Genomic DNA, 27,983 nt, shown 5'->3' on the forward strand with positions numbered 1-27,983 from the left:
CTCAAGGATAATTTATGACTCGTACAAAAAATTGCTCCTGAATTAGTTTATTTTCATAAAAGAGCAATATAACAAGTGAATTGAAATCATCTGACAAGTGAAAATTATTATACATAATTTTACATTTCAAACTTTCAGTTGTTACAGTATCAGGTACATGAAAGTGTTTTTAAGGGACAAAGGTGAATTAGTCATAAAATAACCGACTGGTTAATTATGATAGTTATGATAGTTGAGATTTTAATCGTTATCACTTCACTCAGAACCCTTAACTTGTGAAAAGGCAACATTGTGGTTCATCACTGAAGCAGGAAATTCATATTAATACAAGAATAAATCCTATTCTGACCAACAGAGACATTAACAGAGATAAAGAACAATGTTTAACTTTCACCTCCTGAAACGACGCTATTGTCAATAACTGAATTAGAAAAAAAATATTTTTAAACTTTAGCATTTCTTAGTACACACATCGTACAATCACATTTCCCGTCAGATCCATGTTTCATGACGGCAGTGAGGAGGTGGTATGAATCTAACTGGGTCAACTCCTGGAAGTTCACCCGGACAGGACGGTGGAAGCAGACGATCGGGGGGGCTGCTCCGGCTCACAGCTTGGCGTGGTCCTTCAGGATGACCTCCAGCTTCTGACTCAGCATGATGTTCCCTCTCACCTTCATCTTGCCAGAGAAGAACGCCTGGCGAACACAACAAACACACTTGATTCCTCACAAGGTCTCTCCTCGTCTGTTAACATTAAGTGCACCGGGTGAAAGAAGCCAGAGCGCCTGCGGCTCAGACTCCACACAAACCGAACAGCAGCGAGCCTGGACTCCGGCGAGGAGGAAATACTCGGCCGTTGTTGCTCTGGCAGCTGAAAAATTAAATGCTGTTGGTTCACAGCTGAGAGCTGCAGCAGTAACGTCTCTTTAACGACGAGCTGAACCACTGAGGATGAGCTCTGTGGTTCTCAGTTTGAAAATCAATCAAGCCGGCGCGGCTACGACGACCCTGGATGAGAGTCGGCAGCGGGCGTCGCTTTCAACTCCAGAAACGAATCTTTCATCGACGGAGCGGCTGGGAAAGACCCGGCGAGGGCTCCAGCAGGCAGATTGGTTCTGTACAGTGAAGCCACTTCCTGCGACAGACGAGATGCTACAGACAGAATCAGCAGCGTGGACTGATCACCACTGGGAGCTCTGTGAACTCGGCTCGGTGGATCACTGCCGTCCCTTTTATTCTGTGACACGACGAGTCATCTCAGATCTGAAGAGACTTTTTCAAAGACACTTTTGCTTTAATTAAAATGAACAAGTTTAATACTAGGAACAGAAGACAGGGTTTATAAAATATGACATTTGGATTTTAAACTACTTGTAACCTCGGGGCCCTTTCTGCGTCTGTTTATTAAACTTCCTTTAAAATGCTTCATGTGAGCTTTAAAGAAAAATGAATATCAAGCAGGATTTAATAGATAGACTTTATAAAGATGGACGACATGTCGGCTTAAATACACGTTAAATACGTTTTGTCTGAGACAGTTTCTGTAGTTCTGATCACACTAGTCTAGTGTAATAAGTGTTATTATTATAAGTTTGGTTTTAATTAGTTATTTGATGATTTTATTTCAGGTAGGGGGGGGGCAACATGATTGACAGCGGACCTGACTCGCAATCGGTCAAGCGTGTAGCGGTGGGACGGTGAAATATATATATATACATATTTAAATATTGTATTATACACATTTAACAATTTGTGGGATTTCTTATTTCAGTATAATGCACATATCTTTACATACATCCTATTCTTATGTACATATTACATAAATATATTATTTCTACTTCTCTAGGTCTGTATGCTACTGTATTGAAACCCAGTTTCCCCCAGTGATCAATCCAGTGTTTCTGATTCCCATGGAAACACACAAACACGCAGCAGCTTCCTGTCTCTCACCTTCTGAGGGTTGAGCTTCCCCTGCACCACCTCCATGAAGTCCTCGTCGGACACGGTGAAGGTCACGTCCGTCTTCCCGCTGGACGGACCCTCGTGCACGCAGCCGCTGCCGTTCTTCAGATCGATGGCTACAGGAGAGAGAGAGAATGAAGTTAAATCACAAACAGCTGACCCAGCTTCACTCTCCCCGGGTCGGCCAGGCTCCGCCCCCTCGCCTCCACATCCCACCCCGGCTCTGGAGTTATTATTCGGTCATTAGCTCGGATTTCGTCCTAGTTTTCATGGTTTGTTTGCCGGCTCGTTAGCTAAATGTCATTCAGGGTCAAATTATCTTGTCCACTTTACAGCTCACACTCGTATTCAGTTCTTTGTTTCACGAGCCGGTGTCAGAGCAGATCACGTTTTCAGACCTGAGGAGGAACACAGACTCCTACAAACTCATTTAATGACAGGACGGATTCTAATAATAGATCAGTAACACCTCCAGCCTCCTGACTCTCTCACTGAGTTGCCTGTGTGGAAATTTGAATTTGCAATGAGGGTTAGGGACCTAGAGATTAATTCATGTGAGCATTTATAGAACACCCCCCCCCCCCCCCCCCCCCTCTTGGCTAAGAAACATGATTCCAAGAGTAAAGTACTGAATTATCACATGTATATGAAATCGACATGATAAATGCTCTTAATCCTCACGTACCATAAAGTCCCTCCGGGCTCCTACTCGCTCTATTTCTGTTCCTCCGGTTTTATATTTTCAGTTTCATGATGCTGCCCCTTAATTCAGCAATAAATCAGTTGAACACTATTCTGGAAATCACATATGTAGATGGAGATCTTTCAAGTTCGCATTAAAGTGTTTCAGGGTTTCAACAAGTTAAATTTAAGACATAATTTTAGACCTTTTTAAGACCATAATGAATAAAATGTAAGACGTGGGAAAAGTATGTTAGATATTAATATCAAAGTCCAGGAATGACTTTAACTTCCCCGTATTTGAATATGAGAAGGTTGAAGCCTCCAAGAGAATCACGCTGGAAAAGACACATCGAGTACATTCGATATAAATCGCCAACACCTATTTGTTCGTCCTTTTCTTACATCTTTTTCTATTCAGATCTGTTCCTATTAAAATTATCCCTCTGTGTTTGGGGTCTGGGTTTTTGTTACAGAGATAACCACCCGAACGTGAAACAGACTTTGACCCAGTAGTAGTAGCACATCTGTTTTGTGGGACAGTTCTATTTTTCTCATCCAACAAAGACCCTGAATCCGTGTTCCTTGTGTTAGTGCAGCACTTACTCCACTGTGCCGTGTTCTTGCCGTCTTTAGTGATCTCCCATCCGAACACAGCGTTCACCTTCTTCACCAGCTCGGAGCCGAGAGCCTGAACACGACGTCCGATCTCTGCAAACACCAGATCGCTCTGAAGTCCTGATCCCTGCGTGGAGGGAAACACACACACACACTCGATTTCATACTTCAACATGAATTTGTCTCAATTATCTGAGCAAATGACAGAATCTGATAATAGGAAAGTGAAGGATTGTTGATGAACTTGCTTGACTGAGACTTTCTGGAGACGCGTCTGCAGCAGGGTGTAAATCCACGTAGGCTCCTGATAACACGACAGCATCAGTCTCCTTCACCTGGAGCGGAGAGAAGAGGAGGGATCAGAAGGTCAGAAGGGGAACATTCACATTCTGACTCATCGGTTATAATGGTTTGAATCCAACACTGACTTTGCACTGGATGTGGATCCTGTTGCCTTCCTTCCACATCTCGGTCTGCAGAGACTGACCCGGCAGCACCGGCTTCACAAAGCGAACCTGAGAGACACAAGACAGTGGAGTCAACGGATCTCTAATTAAAGGGTTTCATCAAATTAAACGTGACTTGATGAATCCTAAGTGTTTGACCATCCTCACAGTGTATATGCCACAATATGTATTGTATTTTACACTATATCTGTACAGGAAAGTAGTGCCTGTCTAATTCCACACACACTCCCTCCTCTCTCTAAGCAGTACCCAAGGTCAGGTTATAGATAAAGGCCCAAACAACAGCACATTGTAGTGTCTACGTTGAGAGACTTTCATATCTAACTCAGATGCCCCAGACAGAGCGACACCAACCTCAACTCACACCATTACTGTAACGTATTACACCAGCGGCAAGACGTAAGGACACAATGTGATTTAGGAATGCATACTTTGGACTTAACCTTTCCAATAGGATGCAATCACCTACATGCAACATAGAGAGTGACAGCAGCTCAAGCCTTTCATGGATGTGCTGTGAGAATGGGTGACGCAACAGGATCTCAACCCAGCAAGGATTCAGTAAGTTGCAAAGTTAAAGTTATTCTTTCGATTTGCCTTACTGTGACGAGATCATAAAAAAGACATGAACATTTCTGCTTTTTTGATTGTAAAACAAAACAAAATCAAATCTCTGTCGTCTCTTCTGCCCAACGAGACTCAAATCCAAGTTGATCTATCTGAATTAAAACTGAATGAGCAGAAATGAAAGGAAGCGAACTGAGCTGTAGTGAAAATTGGATCATGTTTATTTATAATGTTATAATGAACGGTACTAGTGTGCTGAGTCAGTGCTAAATAAGTTTAGCGGTGGTTGGTTGGTTTCTGGGGCGACTGGGGCTCGTGCCCGGCACAGGCAATAAGCCTCCACCTGGTTACACCCGGACTTTGGTGTAAGCTTCAGTTTGGCGCTGAGCCTGCGTCCGTCGGGACAGATTAGAGTAAGTCTGTGGTGTGTTGGTTGAACCCCACAGCCTCCAAAGAGAGGGGATGTTTCCTGGGGCGGCTTCCAGCTGCTCACCCACCTGAGGTTTAAAATATAGAAAAGGCGTTTTTGAAGTAGAGTGAAGAGGCTTGTTTCGTTTGAATCAATAAGGGGGATTATCTACTCTGTGTCCTTTGGGAAAAGATGAGGCTTCGTTCGGATTTCTGATCCCAGAGTCGAGGCGCCGATGGTTTTAAGAGTGAATCCACAAGGCAAAATACTTTCTGAGTTTTTGTTCAAAATCCTTGAAATCCACTGATTTAGTAAAGCATAATGTAACCGTGGAAACTTAGATGCTGCAGCAGGGTTATATGAACGTATAAGTGAATGTTTGTGTTTTTTAAACTGATGTGAATATGCCAACAAGGGAAACAATCAGTCCACGGCCGAGGTTAAAACTAAACTGGGAAAAATGTGTTTAAAAAATAAAAAAAGGCAAATCGGAAAGTAAAGCGAAAATAAAATCAGTCTACTGGCGATAAACAAGGGGCCTGGTCTAAAGCAGTGAATTCCCTCCAGAATGCCAGCTGGAGCCAAAGGCAGATAAAAGGAGAGCCTTTCAGAATGTTGAGTCTTTAACTGTGATCATGAGTGAGTGGACTGACAGTGAAAAGTTACAAAAGTTATGAGTGAGATTAAAGAAACTAGAGCAGTTGAAGTCTTATTCTGTTCCACAAATATTACTCTTACTGTGTTCTGTATGAAACTGATCAAACTGAACCACTTCCAGTAGTTTGTCCTTCTTCCTGTTGAGGGTTAAGAACAGAGGATGTCGCACCTTGTTAAAGCTCCATGAGACAAATTGTGATTGTGAATATGGGCTATACAAATAAAAAGGTATTGATTGATTGATTGAAACATTCTGGTGCAGAAACACAAGTCTCATGACCGTCCTGTTGCAAACTACTCGTCATGCTTATCTCCTGTTCTTGGCAAGATTGACTGTCTCGGGGCTGTGGCTCTCAAGAGAGAAATAAATAAATAAAAGAAGAAGAAAAGCTAATTTCACCCATTGTTTTGGATCAATCTGGCTATTAAATGATCATCCTCAAGACCTAATCTATTCGCTAACCACATCTGAACCCAGATAGTCTTCTTCCTATGATTGATGAAGATGATGAACATGACCGTGTTGTGGTTTTTGAACCAGAGTCCAGACTTGTTGCAGGCACCAATACCAAACTCTGATTTCTACTCTGAAACTTTGATTTGTACATTGTTCCACCTTCTGTTCTCCCCGATGCATCAAGTCTATATTCAAATCACCAGCTGCTGCTACTACTACTTCCATAACACTAAGTAGTTTATCAAGTATTAAACCCTGATAGATTAAAACTCCAAGAAGCGACCACTTTCCTAAAGATTGTTTCTAATTACAAATTAAAAAGCTTAAAATAGAAGGTGTCAATTGGGGTCATGAGAGGCACATTTTTTCATTCTTACTCTTACTCTTAATGCTCTGTTATTTTATTCTTTAAACTCTGGTCGTCTGAAGACCTGGATTCATTAAATTGTCTTGATGGGAAATCTGGTATTCTTCAACCTGGACCATGTGTTTATAGATGTGTGTGTGTAGATGAATAGTATTTCGTTGTGTGGACTGTCACAGTCGCCCCATAAGGTTGGAGCCCCTGCCGTCGTGTCCCGGCTGGAGGTGGATTCCATCAACTGGACCGATTCCAAAGGTTGTTCACATCATTCAATCAAACAACCACATATATAAATGTAGGACCCAGGTTAAAAAACACCCAGTAAAAGACACACATTTGTTACACATTGGTTATTTGCCTCCTATTTGTGTTTTAATTCATCAGAATGTTACCTTCGAGGGAAACGTGACTGTTAAGTTTCTGTAACAGTGTCGGTCGTCGAATCACCAAATCTTTAATATGAAACATCTTGTCAAAAACAAATCACTGTAACAGTCTGGGAAATGACTGGAGAATGTCATACAGTGGAGGGTGAAGGTTGCTTCCCTCAAACTTAGTTTTTCCTAAGTGTGCAGGGAACTAGTTATTTTTCTCCTGCACACCTGATGCTGTGCAAGGACGAAGACTTCTTTTGTGCACGGGTATGTGCAACTGAGGAAGTTAAACTGGAACACAACATGGATAAAGACCCCAGAGACGGCTTTTCAGCTTGTCAAGGCAAAAACACATCATAAATGTGAAATTCATTGTGGAACCTTGAATAACATCAGCAGATCGCGATGATGGAAGGAACAGAAACCGACTTGCTGAATCGTATTCTATCCACTCTCAGATCACTCACACCTGCTCCTACACGTGGTTCTTGCATGAGGCTCGGTGACTCATGAGAGGAATTTAAAACCCCCCCCGGTGCTGACTCACCTTGATGGCCTTGAATCTGGACGGGTCATTGTCTGCATAGTGCTTGAGGACGTGTCTCACGGCGAAGCCGAATGAGCACAAGCCATGGAGGATCGGAGCCTTGAAGCCTGAACACAGGGCAGCAGGTTTAAATACAGAACGTTTGAGAATGAACGAAATCAAAACACGTCACAGAGATTTATTCTGGAACAAGATGAATTAACGTCCCTCAAATCAAAACAGTAACGAAGGTTTGATGACGTCGGCTGTAATTGAATGTCCTGTTACCTTGAATGAAAGGGTGGATTTCTCTGGGTTTACACTTATCAACAAAATACATAACTTTCTAACATTTAGACATTTTAATGAAGATTTACACATTATATATTTTATTTAAGATATTTAACTGAATGAAAAGGACACATGAAGCCACAACAGATGTGCCCACACTCACCTCCCATGGCAGCGAAGCTGGGATCGATGTGAAGAGGGTTCCAGTCGCCGCTCAGCCGGTACAAGGCGGCCTGGCACCGCAGCGGAAACACACATTAATCTATATCTAATTCATAAACCCCTGAACTTTTCATACACAAATGTGGAATGAAATTAAATTATCATCAAGGCAACAGAAGAGACACCTAAAATAAGAATAGCTTTGAAGTGATACAGTCATTTAAATCGCTCAGGGGATTTGGGTTTCTTCTTCATTCTCTCTTTCTGCTGCACACACACTGTCAGCATTCTGTTTCCTTTTTAAAAAAATGTTCAGGCTGCATGAAAACCTTGTTCAACACTTTGCTCTGCCATCGCATTTTGTCTAAAACTTGTTGGTTATTACAGATGTACAAAACAATACGTTCTGTTTCCACCCACGTTTTATCAATGCGGCTGATTTATTCCGCAACTAAAACCCACACAGACACTCACTTGGTCTCTGGTGGTGGAATCAATCATCACAGCATCTGGTGCCCGCTGAGGTGGGGACACAGCAACCTGGACAAAAACACAAACATTAAGAGGCAACGTTTTATTTACGATGTCTTATTTTGATTAGATTAGATTTTCAGCGGTAAAGTGAATTTTTACTTTAGCTTTGTCAGAGGTTCTCTTCCCCCCGAAGCCTCCAGCTCCGACCACAAACACTGAGAACTGGTTGAAGCACAGCAGCTCCCCGGCGCTGTAGGTGTTCACTGCAAAACAGCACAACAGTGGAATTCAGACTTAAACTTTAGTAGAAGGATTCAGAGCCTTCGCGTATGAGTAAAAGTAGCAAGTAACAGTGAAAGAGTTCTTTATAGAATATTTAACAATCAGTAAAAATACATAAAAGTTAAAGAACTCATTTGTCAGCAGAGTGGTGTTTGTAATTATTATTTTAATATTTTTAATGCAGCACTAATGTGTGATCAGAATGTTGACGCTGCAACAAATTGAAATTACATAAGAATTGCATTACATAATATCTAGTAAAAGTGATCCTATATTTCATTTCATGATTTCCAAAGTATATACTTAAGTATTTTTGAATAGTTTTGTGACTTATTTAATAGACACAATGCTATGAGAGGCGTTCTTGTTCATTTTCAACATCCTAACCCTCTAAGCTCTCAGCGATCGGCCTGTGCCAGTCTCCCTTTCTGCAAGTCCCTGATTGGTTTGTATCTTGAGCGAAGGCTTGAGGACTCGCATGCAACCGAGCTAACGCACCAGCTTCAGGCTTTAACACTGATCAATAGCCAGCGAAGGCCAGGGAAGAGAAAGACTGCCTGTAGCAAATACTGATTCTGATTCTGTTTAGGAGGAAGGAAATGTATTCAATGCCCTTGTTAAGCCAAAGGATGGAATTAAATGTGTAAATTAGTAGAAGAGGATAATGTTGCTGTAAAGGCTGAAAACTGTGAAAGTTATGTGAATTTGATGTGTTCTATGTGATTTTCACTGTTTTTGAGAATTCCCTCTTAATCTATAAGTACAGGGGATGTTGACATAAGAGAGAAAAAAGTACTGATTAATTAATTAATTAATTAACTTAATTAATTAGCAATTATGACTTTCCCTTGCAATCACACTGAGGAGTGAGGAGAACACGTGCCTCATGCTTCATGTCTTTATCACAGCACATTTACAGTGAACTGAGAGCAGGAGGAAACAGCCACATGAGGGTGGACAGTGAATAGACCATCAGCAGGAATACAGACAATCAAAGCTGCGTCTGCACTGTGTCACTGTGATGTGCCAGGAAATATCCAGGCAAAGTCTTTACTCTGGGCGGATCGCAGACGCTGACTGGTTTGGTGCGTGTCAAGAAATTACATCGATTTGATTTTACCTCCTCGGGGAACGTCAGGTCCCATGTTATTTGTTTTAAGTCGGATTAATTATAGATTCGAGTGGTTTTAATATCATCCATCTCTATGGAAATGTCAAATAGAAATATGGGCCCCTTCTTATTCCATTATTTCAATCCCTGCAGACGCAGACTGTAAATTAATTTTCATTAACTCAGCCTGAGAGGCAACTTTCAGGACGAGACACTAAAGTGATAAAAACAAATGAATTTGAAATGATTATGCAACACGATAAAAGTTCTGTCCGCTAAAACGCAAAGAAACTCACCGTCCAAGAGGATGAGGGCCCCGGAGCCTTTGTCCAGCACGTCTGCTATCGTCGCCTGAGAGGTTAGTTCACCTAAAAAATATGTTGCACCGATTTACTTCCACTAAAACTATATCTCATAAATTAATCTTGCATGTTCTTATATCAGTAAACTAGCTCTACACTTGATGAAATTACTGCCTCACAGAACTAGAAAGGTTTCAAGTCAAAATCATGTTTAGACATTTATCTGAGTAACATGACTTATTGAGGCTCTAATATAGATTTCATTATGATGTAAAATCTACATTAAATTGCATGCAGATAATGAGCATAGAAAGAAATACCTGAGGTTGGCAGAGGTTTGTAAAGCTCCAGATACTGTTCTCCATGCAGAACCTGACACAAAACATCAGAACAGCTGTGATGTATAATCACTCTACAGTCCAGAAGCCTCATTAGCATGAGAAGTATGTGCATTACAATTGTTAAAGATTGCGTGGAATGTGCCATATGGAATATGCAAATGTTAATATACAAATACAAATGTCAAACACATACACAAACAGACATTTCACAGCATTCTGAATAATACATGTGTTTTCTAACCTGTGTGAAATCTATGTCGAGTCCAGGGATTGAGGCCAGACCCATCATGGATGACTGGGAGGGAATGACCCCGAAGGTGGGCAGGCAGCTAAAGTCAGGATCGCCTTCATACAGGAACCTACATGAGAAAGTCAGTGAAAAATCCCACCTTTATAGGAATAGTTCATATTCACAGATGGCTGCACACGGTCTGTGTTTGAAAGCCTGGAAAAGGTTTTTTTTGTGTTATCATATCGTTGACTTGTCAGGTCGCCTGAGGCTGTTAGACTCATAAGAACACACACACACTTCAATACACACCTAAGATGGTCGGGGTCCTTGGTCGACATGCCGACCCCCAGCGCATAGAGGATACACTGTGTGTGGGTGAAGCTGAACGTGGTCGCCTGCATTTTTTGTCCCACTGCCATTGCCTGAGAGGAGAGGAAGAGGAGAGGAAGAGGAGAGGGGGAGAGGGAGAGTGAGAGAGGGGGGGGGGGGGGAGAGAGGAGGATTTTAGTGTTGACTTTGAGAGCAGGACATTAGAAAGTTATCCTTTAATTTAGACAGAGATAATTCATGTGCAATTTTAAGGGGTTGCAGAAAAGTAATAAGGTTCACCTCATGGTGGATTAGCTTGACAGCTCAACCTCTGAATACCAATGCTTTAATAAACATTACACGTACAGTCAGAGTGAAGACTGGGAAATGCCAGATACACAGACACTGAAGGAATAAATAAATGGTGTGTTTGTACAGCACGTAAAAGAGGTGATAAAAGTAAAACGAGTGAATAAAAACACAGAGTGATTACAACATAAAGGACAATTCCACAATTTTCCAAGTCAAGCCAAACCCTAATTAGAGATGCCCTGATACCAGCATCACAAATGCTTCAGATACGATAAATGCCGGGTCGGGCATTAGTCAGTAAGCAAATCTATGTTAGGATTAGATATCACATCTTTTAAGTATATTCGTTTGAACGAGATGAAACTGCAATTTTATTTTCCCAGATATCACAGCTCGAAATTAGCAGTTTCGTTGCACTGGTACTGCCACTGGCAAGCACTGTTTTTTGAGCAGCATAAAAGCAGTGATTTCTGGTAGTGAGGCATTAGCTAGAGCTATAGCAAAGGTGTCAGCATTTGACAAAAGTCCCAGCACGAGAAAAGCAGCCAACTGTCCCCTGTGACCTCAGTTTCGAGGGGCGGCACAATTTGTTTCTAATTACAACACTAACAATCTCATAAAACATTCGAAGAACCATTTCCATGCAGGGTTAATAGCATACAACTGATAAAATACATCTGAATTTTTGAATCTTCGAAGATATTTTTGAAAAAGCATCTTAGGAATAAAACATCAGAGTCTGTGCAGCTACAGAGTTGAGAGGAATCTGCAGTTCAGAAACGTTCCCCTGAGCAGAGCAGGCAGAGCTTTGTGAGTGATCAGCATATTTTTGAAGGCAAACCCTGAAATTGACTTGTGGCCAAGACGGAGAGGCCAGGAATTGGGCATTACACGTTTCGATCGGTGCTCGCTCAAACTTCTGAACAGAACATCGTAGCTATCAATCACCTTTTAAAGCTCAAGAGCCTGTCAGTGTTTTGGAAATGTTTTAAAACCCTGATTTATCCCAACCTACGATCCTCAGAATCTGCTGAGAATTCAAGACTCCAACTGATCATGAAATTCCATCTGAACTCCCACTAAATCTAAAGCAACCTTCATTTCTGTACCATTTCTACGATATTCATGTTCATTTGTCTTTGATGATATCTTTTCGTCTTAACACACACCTTGATCAGAACAGACTATACAAACTTTATAGTTTAAAAATAAGAAATGAACGTGATGGTGCCCCTAAAATTCTGATTAAATTCATAAAGAGCACAAGATGCTTATAATATCATATACAATTTTAGAATAAATATAGTTATAAGGGATGACAGGGCACAGTCCAGTACAAGCCTCCATGTCAAGCAGCGTCATTGAATCTGATAAATTACTTATAAATAATATTTCCTACTCAAATATCCCACACAGCACAAACCAATCAGACGCATCTATCATCATTAGATTCATTTTAGTCCGACAGTTATTCATTTGTCAATTGTCATAGAATCAAACACTATGTTGAGCTATTGTTATAAATAAAATATGATTCCACACAATATGATTCACGCTCTGCATAACACAACCTCTGAGGTCAAAAACAATGAGCAATAGTTAAATTAATATGGAGGTTATAATGTTCATGTTCTTTTAGTTTTAACAGATTTAGAGAAAGTGTTCATTCATGAATGATCATTTGAGGCTGCTGTTTTTGATGCTTTCCAACTGTGTCGAGTTACAAAGAAAAAGGATTATTTTGCAAACTGCAGCCTTCAAACGATCAAACAGTGAAATCAACACTTGTGTAAAAACTGTTTTAGTGTTAAGGATTGTTCAACCTCTGTGCAGTTAGAGAGCTGCGTGAAATGAATGCAAACACAGCAAAGCTCCACACAGAGCTAAGTCAGGCGAGGACACATTGATGTTTGTCTTGAGGCTACATTGTGGCGCTGTTCCAAATCTCCAGTCCAGATAAAAACACACACACACACAAACAGACACACACACACACACACAGAGAGAGTCCCAGTGGAGAGGATGTTGAACTGTAGGACTGTACATCACTTAACATTTTAAAGACTGAGCCATGATATTATTGAAGCAGGTCAGTGAGATCTGTTAACATCTCACTGGGTGTAAAACAAAAAGATTTCTTGCAAAAGTGAGTCACATACCTTTTTTAGAAAAGACTAACATACATCCATGTCGGCTCTACATAGACCCAAAGATGTGTGCTAATATTTGATTACATTTACCGTGGAGTATTATTCATTCCTAACCTGGCTGCAGTATCGGTATCATAAATCCCGCCTCCTCTATGTTAGTGGTTAGTCGATGATTGTTCATGATATTTTAGTTAGATCTTATCACACTGAGTGTTAATCTTTTTGGCTAATTTGGTTTTAATTACGCTATAAAATCAGAGTGAAACATCATGCTCGACAGCTGAGATTGACTCATGATTGGTCGAGTGCTCATATTGACTCAGATTAAACCATCATTCATTAAACTGTAATGAGTGTGGTCTGAGTTTAATCAGCCGTTTCTTTTTTTAATGTGGTGTTTCAGGACAACAGTTTGTAAATATTTAGGGAATTGAAAACATAAAAGGACATTTGAGGACTTTTTCTATTACAGATACACATTAGACACATGTGCGGTCGTCTTCACAGAAAGTGGGTGGCTGTTTCTGTGGATAATTACTCGCTCTTATGCATTTATAATTGTATTCAAGCAACTCAGCCATGTGTTAGCTATAACCAGTTCCCTTTCTGTGCGTCAGTGACAGGGAACACGGTGAAATGAAGGAGCATTCACCCAGGGAGCCATTGCAGCACCATTGTGCTCCAACATCTTTTATACCAAGCACTTTAAAAGCTAATGTGAGTCGGCACTTGTCTGGTGCATCACCATCTCATATTTACAGGACAAATCAAAGTACTTGCGTCCGTTGCAGGGGCTTTGTTGGGAGGGTTATTATGGTCTGTGACAGTGTGGTGGTATTAAAAGAGTCATGGGCTGCCATGTTTTGAAACAGTCAGAGGTTAGAGCTCCACACAAGTCATTATCAGCCAACCGATACAAACACCACCACGGTCTCTGATGGAGTGTGAGCGAATGAGGGTGAGTGCAACACTGAGGGCCCTGAAATAATAGTGGTGGTGGAAATTAGGTTTTAAAGTGCTGGGACCAGTAAACAATGAAGGAGTAGAGAAAAAGAGGCCATAGAAAAGCAAGTTCAAGTCAACATAAGTGCAAGTATTCACATTAGGGTTTGTGCAGGGTTTATACCAAGGTGGAAGACTTTTAATACCTCTTTCATAATCATATGAGACCAAGTGTGAACGCATGATGGGAAACCAGGAGAGCTGCAATGGCCTAGAATTATTTATTAATATTTTCATTAGTACAACCAAAGCATAGTGTTGTAACAATGCCTCATGAAATACTTAATTAAATGAATGTAACTTGGACCAAAATAAGCTGCTTAAAATGGATGGATAAAATAACCAAATATTTCAAACTTGAATCGAACTAACTGGTTAATTCAAGTTTATTCAGGAACTTTCTCATTGTAAGTTGATGTGCTTCCTTATAACTGTAGCAAGCAGCAGAGGTATTGTTTGGTCTGATTGACGCTGACTGGAACTCCAGAGAAACGGATTTGGCTTGTTCAAACAAGCCACTGGCTCGACAGTGGATTGAAGTTAATAGGTGTGTAAAGTCTCACAAAAGCCCAGCAAAAAAAGACATTTTTCAACTGGTATTACAGTTTACAGCAGGCAAGAGAAGATATGGGGAATCGGGAACACTGGAAACAAATCGCTGACCATATGGTTAGAGAACAACCCGCTCTACCCCTCAGCCACAGCCACCCCAATTACTGTCAGACGATAGAAGCAATGGCACTGTACTCACAGGATTGATCCCAGAGGTCGAGGCCACAGCAGCTGTTGGATTTGCATCGACTCCTTCCTCCGACTCGACTTGAGACAGCACCGCCACCATCGAGCTTAGAGACTCTGCACAAAAGGTTGGAGATGGCAGATGAGTGGAACAGCACCAGAAATACAGGAAGATGAGGTCACATAAAAATAATTCACCATTTACAACTTATGAATGGGAATCTCTGATGCCACAGATCATGAAGGAAGACATTTTTATAGCATCCAGCCACAAGGGGGCTATACAGATGCTTGGCTTCACTTTTGGGGAGCAGTCATGTCAGCGATCTTTACATACAGTCTTTGGTTAAATATGAAGCTTTTGCGAACCGCCAGTTAGCTTAGCTTAGAATAAGTACATACAGAACCTACAGCATGTCAACAGTACATAACTCAAACAACAGGACTTATGTATGCATATGCAGATTCAGCAACTACCAAAAGATCAAATGATTCTTGCTGTTCTGGGTTTGTCCCCTCATGGTTGAATGTACTTATTGTAAGTCACCCTGGATAAAAGCGTCAGCTAAATGTAACTTAATGTGACGACAGATGAGAAAACAACGAACAGAAGCAGAGAGCGACTGAGAAGACCACAGCTTCTGATGAACATTACTCAGTGGCAGCAGTTACAGAACAGAGGCAGCAACAAGTCTCTGTAATAAGCTACAAACGAGGAGGCACAACAAAGCCATGCTAATGAGTCCAGCTTGCACCCAGTGGGACTGCCGCCCCTGTTCAGTTAATGTTAGCACTGCTGCCCTTTCTCCAAATGTACATCTAAGGGATGGAGGAGGTGGAGAGAAGTAATACTCATTTGCCACCCTCTGCTTTGCATGAGACCTGTTTGCTTGTTCATTCTCACATCTTATTCACCTTCACTTTTCTTTCTGTACCTCATTCACTCCATCTCTTACACTCATCCCTGCAGGCACGCAACCAAACACTCTGAACACACAGAGCTCATAAACATGTCTAGGTATGCACTGTACCGAGCGCCCTTCTACTTATCTATACGATGGCTCTGAGAAGGTTCAGTCTAGCTATGACTAAATATTCTGATTCATCAGGGAGTGAGTCAAACGAGTGTGAAAGCACAGCAGCAAGGTTATGAGGAGGAGGGAGGCTGTGTTACTCAGACTTGGACTCAAATATAGAAAATATGTGTGAAAACAGCCTTAATGGCATCCAAGCAACAGTTGTATGTGTTTATTGGATTTATCACATTCACACTACACAAATGAGCGAGCAAGCGAAAAGTAATTTCGTTTACATTTTAATAAGATGACAGGAAGATCTTAACATCACATTTACTGCAAGGTTTGTATGTAAATGTCGAAGGAATACACAGGGAAGTGTGTACATACATGTGCCTTGGTCAGTTATTGTGTGTAAGTGATTGTGTTTACTTTGTACTGACCTTGTACAGATGAAGGCTTGGTGGCGTCTGTGAAATCACAGATTTTGTCCCACTGGTCCCTGACAGCTTCGACATTCATGGGTTGATTCTTCTGTCTCACAATGCCGCCCTGAGAACGCTCCCAGCGCACTGCACACACGGACACACACAAAGAGAGAGGATGTTACATGGAGAAACTCACACATATTCAGTGTTGATGAACCAGGGGCTACCGAATATCAAAGATGAATACTTAATGCAGGGGAAAAAACACAGTACTCACATTTACCAATCCAGCCTGCACCGACCTGAAAAGATATGAGCAGATGACCCACAGAAAAAATTATATCTATTATGGATTGTAGGATTATGTCATTAATACATTACTGCTCTCAATGGCAAAGGAAGCTAGAGGCAGTACTTCCTGAATAGAAAGAGAGAAAATGCTTTTTTCTTGCTTACCTCAAATAGTCCTCCATTCTCTTGACATTGCTCATGACAGAGCCAGAGGACAAGGGGAGCCACATACTCAGGCTTCAGAGATGCCAAGAGGTCTAAATAAAACAAGATACATTCAAATAGGATAAATTAATCCTTATTTTTAATCACACGTTGATCACAAGTCTCTGCCTGGTGTATATTATCAAAATAATACCATGTTTAATATTTTTTTTTTTTTAATTACTAAAGTTGTTTACCTACTGCTTCAGAACTAACAAACATGGTTTATTAGTCACCATGTTTTCCTTAGACATTTCCCAAAAAGATGATAGAATTTGTTTTCCTTCATTTTACTTTACGTAGGCGGCACAGTGGTGCAGCGGTTAGCCCTGCTGCCTCTCAGCAAGGAGGTTACTGGTTCAACTGGCGCCTTTCAGTATGAGTTTTCATCAAGTACTTCGACTTCCTCCCACAGTCTAAAGACATGCAGATCTAAATTGACTGAAGGTTTGAAAGTGAGCATTTGTCTCTGTATTTTGGAAAAAAAGAATTTATCTGCAACAGGAAAAAAAAAACTAGGTATTTCTGCATATCTACAACCTTATTACTGCTATATGAAATAAAGACCTGAATATAAGTTAATGGGGCCCAACCTGCTAAAGATTGAATACTAGACATCATATGTCTGGTATTTAAGAACAGGGAAGGCATTATGTTCAACTGCTCGCTGAAATGTTAAGCAAGATGAGTTTTGTTGTTTGTTTTTTAAAAAGCCTGAGTCAGTGAAATGTGGAATCGAGTCATTTGCTAAGGTAAGGCCATTCTGTGACAGTTGGTACAGCGTGGTGTGACAGATGCTGTTCGAGGCCAGCACTGCAGGACAACAAAGCCATTCCTTTAATTTGTCACCATACTGCTGTCAACAAGCTGCAGCCACAGAGCGTGAATAGACATTTATAAATACTGGGTTCACTGTATCCTTCCTCCATCACTGTCCATCTTGTTTTTAAATGGAAATATATAATGTTTCACAATCATACACACTCGCATTTATTTGTGAATATCTAAAAGCACAACCCTTACAGTAAAATAAGGAGGCCAGATCTGTCTGTTTGAATCAGGTGCTGACACATCAAAACTTTTAAAGCACTTACAGATTTCATCATGGCTGTTGGAACAGAAAAAAACACAGCTCTTGAATATTAGATGACAAATTTGCATGTCAAACGGGAGTGCCGTTGCCTCAAATTTTGTAAACCAACATTACATGGGCATTACATTATTCAGCTGCTCCAAAAAAAAAATTGTGGTTAAAATCCATTTGGCTATTTTGGCCTGTCCACAAAACGAGAAAATTCGTTCACCCAAATAGCAAGCGGCACACCACAGTATGAATTATACAAACCAACGGCATGCAATTATTCATGTTGTTTAATCTCTGTGCCTACCTGGGGGCATGACGGTCTCTGTGAGTCGTGACCCTGCAACGGGGGCGATAGTGTTGCAGTGGATGTTGTACTTGTTTCCCTCGATGGCCAAGGTGTTTGCCAGGCCCAGCAGGCCCAGCTTGGCCGCGCTGTAGTTGGCCTGGCCGAAGTTTCCATAGATGCCTGCAGCTGAAGCCGTCATGATGATTCTGGCCACAGACAACCCCGGGCAAAAAGTCAGTGTTAATGCAAAGTGACAGGCATTGCTACGGAGTAATGGGAGACACAGACGGTCCCCCACACACGTAATCTCACAAAGTGGTACATACTTTTCATGCATGCATAAACAGACCATGTACACACATGTAAGCACCTAGTCATGTAACGTTCGTCCATTCTCTCTCTCTCTCACACACGCAAACACATACACACACTACTTTATCACTGATACAGACCTACACCCAGTAATTTTACTTAAACAGTTCACCAGAACAACTGGGAGCACAGGCTATATGCAGAAATAAATGCATGTATGCAAAGCAGAAACGCAGACTTATGCATATCATTTTCTCGTGCACAGAGTTCACTGCAGTCTTGCGAACGTAATGAGGTTGAGCACAAATGCGACATTAACTGTAGAGACACCGCCACAGGGGTCATCAGACAACAGCAATCCTTATACAGCACACACAAAAAGTACAGTACACTCCGATGGAACTATGAGACGATTGGTCTCTCTCGTGAGGAGTATTTTCATTTCTCTTCTATAGCTTTTTCTTTGAATGCACCATAACCTTTTTATCTGGAGTGACGGCAGAGAAAGTTTTTATTTTAGAAGTGCAAATGAGCATCGCTGTATGTAGACTCAAACTACGAAATATGAAATAATCATGATGATTATCATGTTACATCTATTATTTTGATATGAAACTAAAAGCATTAATTGCATTTGTTTTTCTATTATTCTCTATAACAAGCAGTGGTGTATAAAGTACTTGAAAGCCATACTTGAGTAAAAGTACAGATATCTTACTTGAAAGTGACTCCGGTTAAAGTAAAAGTCACCCGTCAGAAAATGACTTGAGTAAAAGTCTCAGAGTTGCTCATATTAAATGTACTTAAGTATCAAAAGTATCTGGTGTTGAAATGTACTTAAGTATCAAAAGTAAAAGTACAAGTACCAAAATTAAAAATGCTAAGTGCTTTTTATAGTAGGCCTATACAGACACAAAACAACCCAAAATTGTTCTGTTCAGGATTTATTTCAACTGACTGAAAAATTATAACAACACTTTATATATAATGTATAATTTTACAAATTTTGAACTCGAGATGCTGAGGTTAAAAAAGAATTGGACAAGTGCATCTGAACTTATAGAGACAACAAAGAATCAACACAACAGAATAAACCCCTGAGGCATCAAAGTCTAAGAACACTAATAGACCAAATTAACCTTTTGTGTCTATTAGCTGTATTTTGTAACTGCCTGGATGTTTACCTGCCTGTATATCTACCCGCCAGCTTGTCTGGCGGGTAGATATAGATACATCTACATGTAAGCCTGTTTATTTATCATTAGACTATCTTCACTGAATGGGCCTGGGGTTGTGTTTGCATTTGTTTCCAGCAGGTTGTCAATACACCTCTAGGGTATCTTGCCTGTAGGGACGACAAAGTGAAGACACAACCCTGCTTGAAGTTGTACACATTAGCCAGTTTGTACAATACATATATAAAGACTCAACAGCTTCTAAGTTGTGTTGAGTCAGCACAAAGGGCGACTAAGGATTGGAATTGGCAATATATAGATATATAATATCTTTGCAAAAATTATATTGGCATTATAGTGAGTGGAAAACTGGGCCTGATTACCCAGGGTTCCATTTGGCGAGGTCCATTAAAAAACCTGAATTGTGTGCGGGAATATGAAGTAGTCCACGACACAGTGTTTGTTTTTGGTTGTGTTGGCTGAAAGTTGCTCTTGCGTTAGCTTATATCTCGACTTGTTTTAAATCTGTTTGTTTTGTTTACGTGGACGACGTGTAAGACTAAGTAGACACGGCTAACCAATGATACTCTATTTGCCAACAGTTTTTGTTTAAACCAACTACTTCCAATATTTTCTTTAAGACAAGTTAACCACTTGCTGCTTCGAGCTATGTATTTATGTGCAGATGTTGACACGAAGCAGGAAAGGGAAAACAAATGTGAATCGAAAAAGGAATACCTTCAAAAAGTTATGTAAAGTCACCTAATAAAAGCCCTCAAAAAGCCAATTCATTTGCCTGAATAATAATCCTTACAATTTCAATAGGGCCTCACGCCTGACAGTGCCTGTCAGTGCTCGGGCCCTCATAATAAAGACTGAATCGAGCTCCTGCAGGAGCGAGAAGGCGAGAGAGAGGTGCGCCGTTTGTAAAGGTGCACGTTGCGCCAACCTCCGCTGCTCAAGTAACGAGCCAGTTTTGAGAATGTAAGAAGTAGAAAGTACAGATATTTGTGCTCAAATTTAGCGAGTAAAAGTTAAAAGTCGTCAGGAAAATAAATACTCAAGTAAAGTACAGATATGTGAAAAATCTACTTAAGGACAGTAACAAAGTATTTCTACTTTGTTAGTTCCCACCACTGATAACAAGCTACTCTTGAGCTTGATGTAACTTTCGGCAAAATGTCACTTTACTCTTTACGAATTGGTGTCTTGTTCTTTTCATATCGAACAGCTTGTGTGCACTTGTGAATGGAAAATGTTACCTGGGGTTCTGTGACCTTCTTCTGCAGATTATAACTGAACACGTGAAAATCTCAATAGGCCTTTTTTCACTTAGCACATTAAGGATTTTCCCGAGTCCCTCATTAATGTTATTAGTTCAGCCACTTCGGGAAAATGTCTTCTGTTAGAAAAGCCTGTTGACAAACTCCCTGTTGATTAAATAACAATCTGTATTGGATGTCTGTTTGAGTATGTAATAGCTTCACCCTCTTCCATTAGGGATTGATGCCGCCTTAAACATATAATCAATACATATCTGCATGCATCCACACAGACTCCAGTCAATATAAATAATCCACTAAATGTTTCTATTCTCACTCAAATGACTTCTCCAGAGGTGGAGAATCTCAGGCATGTGGCAAAACACTTTCAATTCAACAACTTCAGACCACTGGATATTTGAATTTTTTATAGCTGCACTACTTTGAAGAATGAGATGAGCCTGCACAGACATCTCTGCTGCTTCTTGTGGAGTCATCAGTTTAAATAGTGTTTAAATTGTTCAGAGATAAACCTACAGTTCTGCATAACCAAATTAACTAATTTCCTACTTTCTTTGCGGATTTACATATTCATATGAATTTTGCTGTCCTGGGCTTTCATTAGTATGCATATTTTGTGTCAGCTAACACAATGAGACCAATGGAGCTAGATATAATAAATGGTATCAAGTGATTAAAGTAAGAGTCAGAATATGTGTATAATTATGTGCACATCCTCAAGAGCCCACTTAAAATGCAGCAGATACAAAGCTTTGGTACCTTAGCTGACATTTTGAATCAAACCTTTCCACACAGCTTTTCATTCCATATTGATATTTTTCTTGATTACAGTCCAGCAATCATCTCTGTCTGTTGAGGCAGGATTCTGTAACTCTGTTGAACCGATAAAGTTCCACCCACGTAATAGGAAGATGGCACAGTGTTTATGCGCGTCAATATCTGTTAGAAGCTCGTTCAGTTACCTGCCAAACTTTTGGTTTTTCATGTGGTTCCAGGCGGCTCGAGTCACCAGGAAGGAGCCTCTCAAGTGAACTCTTTGAATCAGGTCTGAAAGGGAGAGTGAGAGGAGCGACACGTTAGAAAACTGTGGATCAGATCCAGCTTACATTAGGGTGTTTAACTCCCACACAGAAAATCTGTGTTTAAACAAAAGCCTCATGGAAAACACAAGTTAAAAACAAAAGAAGTCCTCTACATACAGTATGGTGACACAGTATGATTAAGAGATGAGCAAAATGAAAAGGAAATATTCTGATAACATGTGATAATCCCAAACACAGTACGAGTTCATCAGAGTGAATGTAATGTATCAGAAATCCTTTTATTACCCCAGTCCAAATCACTCGTTCTGGCAAATGATCGGTCACGGAGGATCCTTGGCAAAGAAAGGCAGGAAAGTATTTTCAGTGTCTGTGCCAAACTTAAGGTTTCTCTTACATGATTACAGTGGCCCATATGTGCAACTGAGAACGAATGGCTGCTCCAAAAACAGATGGCGTGGTTAAATCTAAAAAAGTATGATTACGACAATAAAATAACTTACCCAGCATTGTTTACGAGAACATCTGAAAGAAAATAGATATTACAAGATTGAATGAATACCAGTTAGAGTAATGAGCATTTGAATGATATAAGTATTAACTCCGATGGTCACACTATAACCATGCAATTCCAATACACACCTAGTCTTCCAAACGCATCTAGCGCAGTCTGGATCAGTTTTTCTCCATCCTCTACAGAATCTGTATGCACAGCAGAAAAAAGCAGTTTAAAAAGTGATAAATAACAATTTAATTCTAGGCTACATTTAATCTGTTTGCATATAGGTGTATATACAAAGTTTGCCTGCTACAGCAACAATATTAGAACTACAGAGTAAGATAAAGCTTGTGAGAAAGATTGATTGTACCCAAGAGAGCATTGACAGCCTTGCCTGCTCAATTTGTATAGCAATGACATCTAAAATGTGATTTTTATTGATTGCTGGGCATAATTGTTTGTTAAAAAGCAGATGGATAGTATTCCAACTTTTCATATAAATTATATATCTTTGTATCACATCTGCATACAAATCCACAAATTAGTGTCATCGATCAAAGTCTAAAGCAATTTATGTTGTGAGATGCACAAAGGTGAAAATAAAAAGACACATTTGTCTCCAATAATAGCAAACAGCTTCATCAGGGAGGCTGTTAGACAGAAAATCAATACTGGTTTTGAGTCAAGACATAAGCTAAATCCTACATGGCAGGCAATAAACCAAAAGAAACAAAAGGAGGGATGTAACACAGAAGATTTAAAACAACAAGCCAAGACCAAACTTCTCACCGTAGTTCGCCACGGCATTTCCTCCCTTCGCTCTTATCTCCTCCACCACCTTATCAGCGGCTGCAGAACTCTTTCCACCCCCTTTAGTGTCAGCCCCAAGGTCATTCACTATATTGCAGCGAGAAGCAAAAGATTAGCAATAATGGGGTGAGTTCTGCAATTCTCCACGAGTGATTAGGTTAGGAGAACAGTATAGCTAAGCTGATTCCTTGTCAGAGTTCAAGGGCAAGTTCATTTTATTTTTGGAAAGGCAAATATTGATGCCATCGTCTGTGAGAGTGTAGCCTTAAACATTCCTTCATTAATGTGGCGATGAATGCAATATACATTTCTCTATGACACCATGCAGAGGTATAACATATCTCCAAAAATCACTTTTTCTAAGGATGCACATATCAAACTTTTCTCTCCCAATACCTGATCGTAATAAGATCAGAACTTGTGCCTGTGTCAATCCAGTGTCTGGGATCAGTAACACAGGAAACTTCTAAACCAGGAGTCTTCTCTAGCCTTCAGACATGCAGGGGCAAGACTGTTTTTCATGACAGCCTGCCGAAAGTAAAAAGCCAAATCATCTCGATCACCAGACGCTGGCTGTTAGTTGTTGGGACATGGGCCAAACAAAAAAGTCAAAGTTGGTTTCTGTCTGCTCAGGTAGTTCTTATCACACTGAAGCATGTTCATGGGTACATTTTTTTCCAGTAAGTTTAGTTTAAATAGGTTATTTGATGCTATGATAAGGGGCTGAAAATATCATGATTGACAGTTGAGACTGGTTAGCGATTGGTCTATCGGCGGAACCTCAGCACGATTGCTACTGGGAAAAAAGCACAAGATAGCATCACTGGTTTATATATCTGCTTCATTTCTGGGTAGTGGGAGGAAGTGGAGACATGTTGTTTATCTTTATATACAGTTTGTGTTTTTCACTTGGGTCATGTGATGTCATTTACTCATGTGACAAGAATTTTTAAAAAAACTGCTGCTGTCAGCAGCAAATGATTTGAAGATCGGATAACTGAAAGCTAAACTGATTTAAATACCTCACTGGTGTATAAAGTACTTGAAAGCCATACTTGAGTAAAAGTACAGATATCTTACTTGAAAGTGACTCCGGTAAAAGTAAAAGTCACCCGTCAGAAAATGACTTGAGTAAAAGTCTTAGAGTTGCTCATATTAAATGTACTTAAGTATCAAAAGTATCTGGTGTTGAAATGTACTTAAGTATCAAAAGTAAAAGTACAAGTACCAAAATTAAAAATGCTAAGTGCTTTTTATAGTAGGCCTATACAGACACAAAACAACCCAAAATTGTTCAGTTCAGGATTTATTTCAACTGACTGAAAAATTATAACAACACTATATATATAATGTATAACTTTACAAATTTTGAACCTGAGATGCTGAGGTTAAAAAAGTATTGGACAAGTGCATCTGAACTTATAGAGACAACAAAGAATCAATACAACAGAATAAACAAGTGCCTCTTGATTCTACTTAAGAACACTAATAGACCTGCCACTAATAGACCAAATGAACCTTTTGTGTCTATTAGCTGTATTTTGTAACTGCCTGGATGTTTACCTGCCTGTATATCTACCCGCCAGCTTGTCCACGCATCTACATGTAAGCCTGTTTATTTATCATTAGACTATCTTCACTGAATGGGCCTGGGGTTGTGTTTGCATTTGTTTCCAGCAGGGTGACAATACACCTGTAGGGCATCTTGCCTGTAGGGACGACAAAGTGAAGACACAACCCTGCTTGAAGTTGTACACATTAGCCAGTTTGTACAATACATATATAAAGACTCAACAGCTTCTAAGTTGTGTTGAGTCCGCACAAAGGGTGACTAAGGATTGGAATTGGCAATATTTTTTCCATTTGGAATTGTGTGCGTGAATATGCAGTAGTCCAGGACACAGTGTTGGTTTTTGGTTGTGTTGGCTGAAAGTTGTTTTTGCGTTTGCTTATATAATTGGTTGTGTTGTTTGTTTTTCCATCTCGACTTGTTTTAAATCTGTTTGTTTTGTTTACGTGGACGTGTAAGACTAAGTAGACACGGCTAACCAATGATAGTCTATTTGCCAACAGTTTTTGTTTAAACCAACTACTTCCAATATTTTCTTTAAGACAAGTTAACCACTTGCTGCTTCGAGCTATGTATTTATGTGCAGATGTTAACACGAAGTAGGAAAGGGAAACGAATGTGAATCGAAAAAAGAATACCTTCAAAAAATTATGTAAAGTCACCTAATAAAAGCCCTCAAAAAGCCAATTAATTTGCCTGAATAATAATCCTTACAATTTCAATAGGCCCTCACGTCTGTCAGTGCTCGGGCCCTAATAATAAAGACTGAACCGAGCTCCTGCAGGAGCGAGAAGGCGAGAGAGAGGTGCGCCGTTTGAATAGCTGCACGTTTTGCAACCTCCGCTGCTCAAGTAACAAGCTAGTTTTGAGAATGTAAGAAGTAGAAAGTACAGATATTTGTGCTCAAATGTAGCGAGTAAAAGTTAAAAGTCCTGAAAAGTCGTCAGGAAAATAAGTACAGATATGTGAAAAATCTACTTAGGTACAGTAACGAAGTATTTCTACTTTGTTACTTCCCACCACTGAAATACCTGATATTCACGTTGCACTAACCACAGCATGGTCATTGTAAATGTCTCCATTATGAGGCATATTGGGCTCAAAATGAAAATCTTTTATAAATATGTAAATAATAAATATATCCCTAGATATTTACCTACTACAGAGGCACCTCTTTCAGCAAAAGCCAGTGCATATTCTCTGCCAAGGCCTGTAGAGAGAGAGAGAGAGAGAGAGAGAGAGAGAGAGAGAGAGAGAGAGAGAGAGAGAGAGATATGAGTCCACAGAATAATAAATAATACACATAAACCAGCCTCACATAACCTGGAATTAAAACATTGTTCCAAATGTAACTTAGTATCATAAGAATTATATAAAAATAGGCTAATCTGAAAAATTGTCATACAATTTATATGCATATATTCATTAAATAGAAATAGACAGTCTCCTAACACATTAATTGCTATGAAGCTAAAGACTTTGGGTGAATTCTGAAACAGCCATGTAATTAAAAAAAGGATGACATTAAAGCTTAAGAGAGAATCAGCCACAGGTTCAACATCATCTTTAAAAGTGGAAACAAGAGCAATTTCAAAACGTCATTTTTTATTGGTCAATTTGCACTAAAAGATTTGTAACACCAATACCAAGTAATGTTTTTTTGATGCACTTTTGTCTATTATGTTTGTTTTGTATCAGTTTTAATGATTGAAATAAAACTGTGGCAGCAACAGAAACCTTTAAAAACTGCCAGTAAGAATATATATAATGTGAATCATAAATCTGAAAGCCTTTATAGAAAGTAGAATGAATTTAAAAACAAAAATATAAATAAAACAGAAAGGCAGGGAGAAAAAAGCACCTTCATTGTTTTTTTTGAATTCAATGTAGTGACAGCTTAGGGTCAGAAACTGTCACTGAATTTGAAGGTCAGTGTTTGTCCCGCAACTTTTCAAACAGTACAAACCAGGATGTGTGTAGTCTTTAATGATGTTAGTGGCTCTGATGATTGAATGCATCAAGATAATCAACTAATTTGAGAGTGAAAGCAGATTCTAATTCTGGGTTTCAAGACTATTTTCTACATCTATAGTTTGAGCCTTTGGGTTTCTCGAGTTTCAAAATGCTATGTTATATACAGACTGGGCTGGTATTGACTTAATCCTGCAAACAAAACATTATTCCATTGAATTTTTTTAAAATGTTCCTTTGTAATGAAACACGATGAGATGTTTTCCGTCCTGAAATGTTGTAAAATCTCTGATATCTCACCACAGGAATAACACTGTGTTAAATTGAATGGGTTAAAATACGACAAGGTTTAGGATCCTTCAGAAGTTCTTATTCTGTCCTGAAATCTGTGACATGTTGTTAAATCTCAACCTGATATCTCACCACAGGTATAACACTGTGTTAAAACAAATAGGCTAAAATAACATGAGGTTTAGGATCTGTCAGAAGTTCTTAGCTGTGTTTATAACATTTAATTTGCTGGTTTCAGACACACTGAAGGTGAGTGAGTCCATGTTTTTGTGCAGGCCACCGGCTGTGAGGGTGGATTTGCCCTTTCACACACTTGCACAGGAAAGAGATTAAAAGTCATTGCGTTACATGCACTTTGCTCCCTGTAATCTTTAGATTCAGATGCTGGGACAGATTTTTCTATTGCTTATATTAAAACTGTGTATTTTCTACACAAACACTTTCAAATATGTTTCAGTGTTTCCAGGTTATTCTTGCAGTGTTTACTTAAACAACTGTTCCCCCCCTGCAGCCTGTTTCTTTTGTGTTAGCAAACAGCAAGATACAGATGCAACCTGCTGGGCTGCTAATGCGAGAGGAAAAAAGGAAAGTTTTAAGAATTTGCAGTACACTCTCACGAAATCTTCCAAAGTTAGCAATAGCAGGTTAGCAAACGTCAGAAAGCGACTCCAGCCTGGTTCTACTCGGATGTTAGCAGCCCTGACAGCCCGGGTGTCTGCGTGGTGACTTTACCTCCTCCGGCTCCGGTGACGAGCACCACTCTTCCCTCGAAAGACAGAGACATATCCCCGTGAGGCGGTGTTGTTGTGTGTCTGTGTGTGAGAAGAACCAGAAGACACAGGAGAGACAGGAGGACTCAGTCCGCTGACAGCTGGAGCAACTTCCACTACTTCCGCATCTCAGAGGGGGCGTTCCGTCAGCCCTGACCAATC

General features: G+C 40.0%; 1 protein-coding gene across 1 annotated transcript; it reads right to left on the reverse strand.

Moving 5' to 3' along the window:
* Positions 1–31: 31 nt before the first annotated feature.
* Positions 32–27,941, reverse strand: hsd17b4 (hydroxysteroid (17-beta) dehydrogenase 4). Its single transcript, XM_061070941.1, has 25 exons — positions 27,784–27,941; positions 25,946–25,999; positions 23,199–23,306; positions 22,553–22,612; positions 22,414–22,435; positions 22,199–22,245; positions 21,833–21,917; positions 18,119–18,306; positions 16,692–16,783; positions 16,513–16,537; positions 16,251–16,379; positions 14,805–14,908; positions 10,590–10,702; positions 10,290–10,407; positions 10,028–10,079; positions 9,702–9,773; positions 8,172–8,275; positions 8,013–8,078; positions 7,540–7,609; positions 7,107–7,213; positions 3,693–3,779; positions 3,513–3,599; positions 3,253–3,391; positions 1,954–2,081; positions 32–698 (listed from the first exon to the last, which is right to left on the reverse strand). Exons 1-25 carry the CDS (start codon positions 27,833–27,835, stop codon positions 609–611), a joined length of 2,199 nt encoding a protein of 732 aa, XP_060926924.1. The 5' UTR covers positions 27,836–27,941; the 3' UTR covers positions 32–608.
* Between the last annotated feature and the right edge of the window lie 42 nt (positions 27,942–27,983).

Source organism: Limanda limanda, chromosome 5 (assembly GCF_963576545.1).
Source record: "Limanda limanda chromosome 5, fLimLim1.1, whole genome shotgun sequence".
Lineage (NCBI taxonomy): Eukaryota > Metazoa > Chordata > Actinopteri > Pleuronectiformes > Pleuronectidae > Limanda > Limanda limanda.

Coding starts and splice junctions, on each gene's coding strand:
- hsd17b4 (XM_061070941.1), bottom strand. CDS start 27,835: ATGTCTCTGTCTTTCGAGGGAAGAGTGGTGCTCGTCACCGGAGCCGGA. Junction 18,307..21,832: donor AAAAACCAAAAGTTTGGCAG/GTAACTGAACGA, acceptor GTCTGTGGCCAG/AATCATCATGACGGCTTCAG. Junction 7,214..7,539: donor CAGCTTCGCTGCCATGGGAG/GTGAGTGTGGGC, acceptor CCCTGTGTTCAG/GCTTCAAGGCTCCGATCCTC.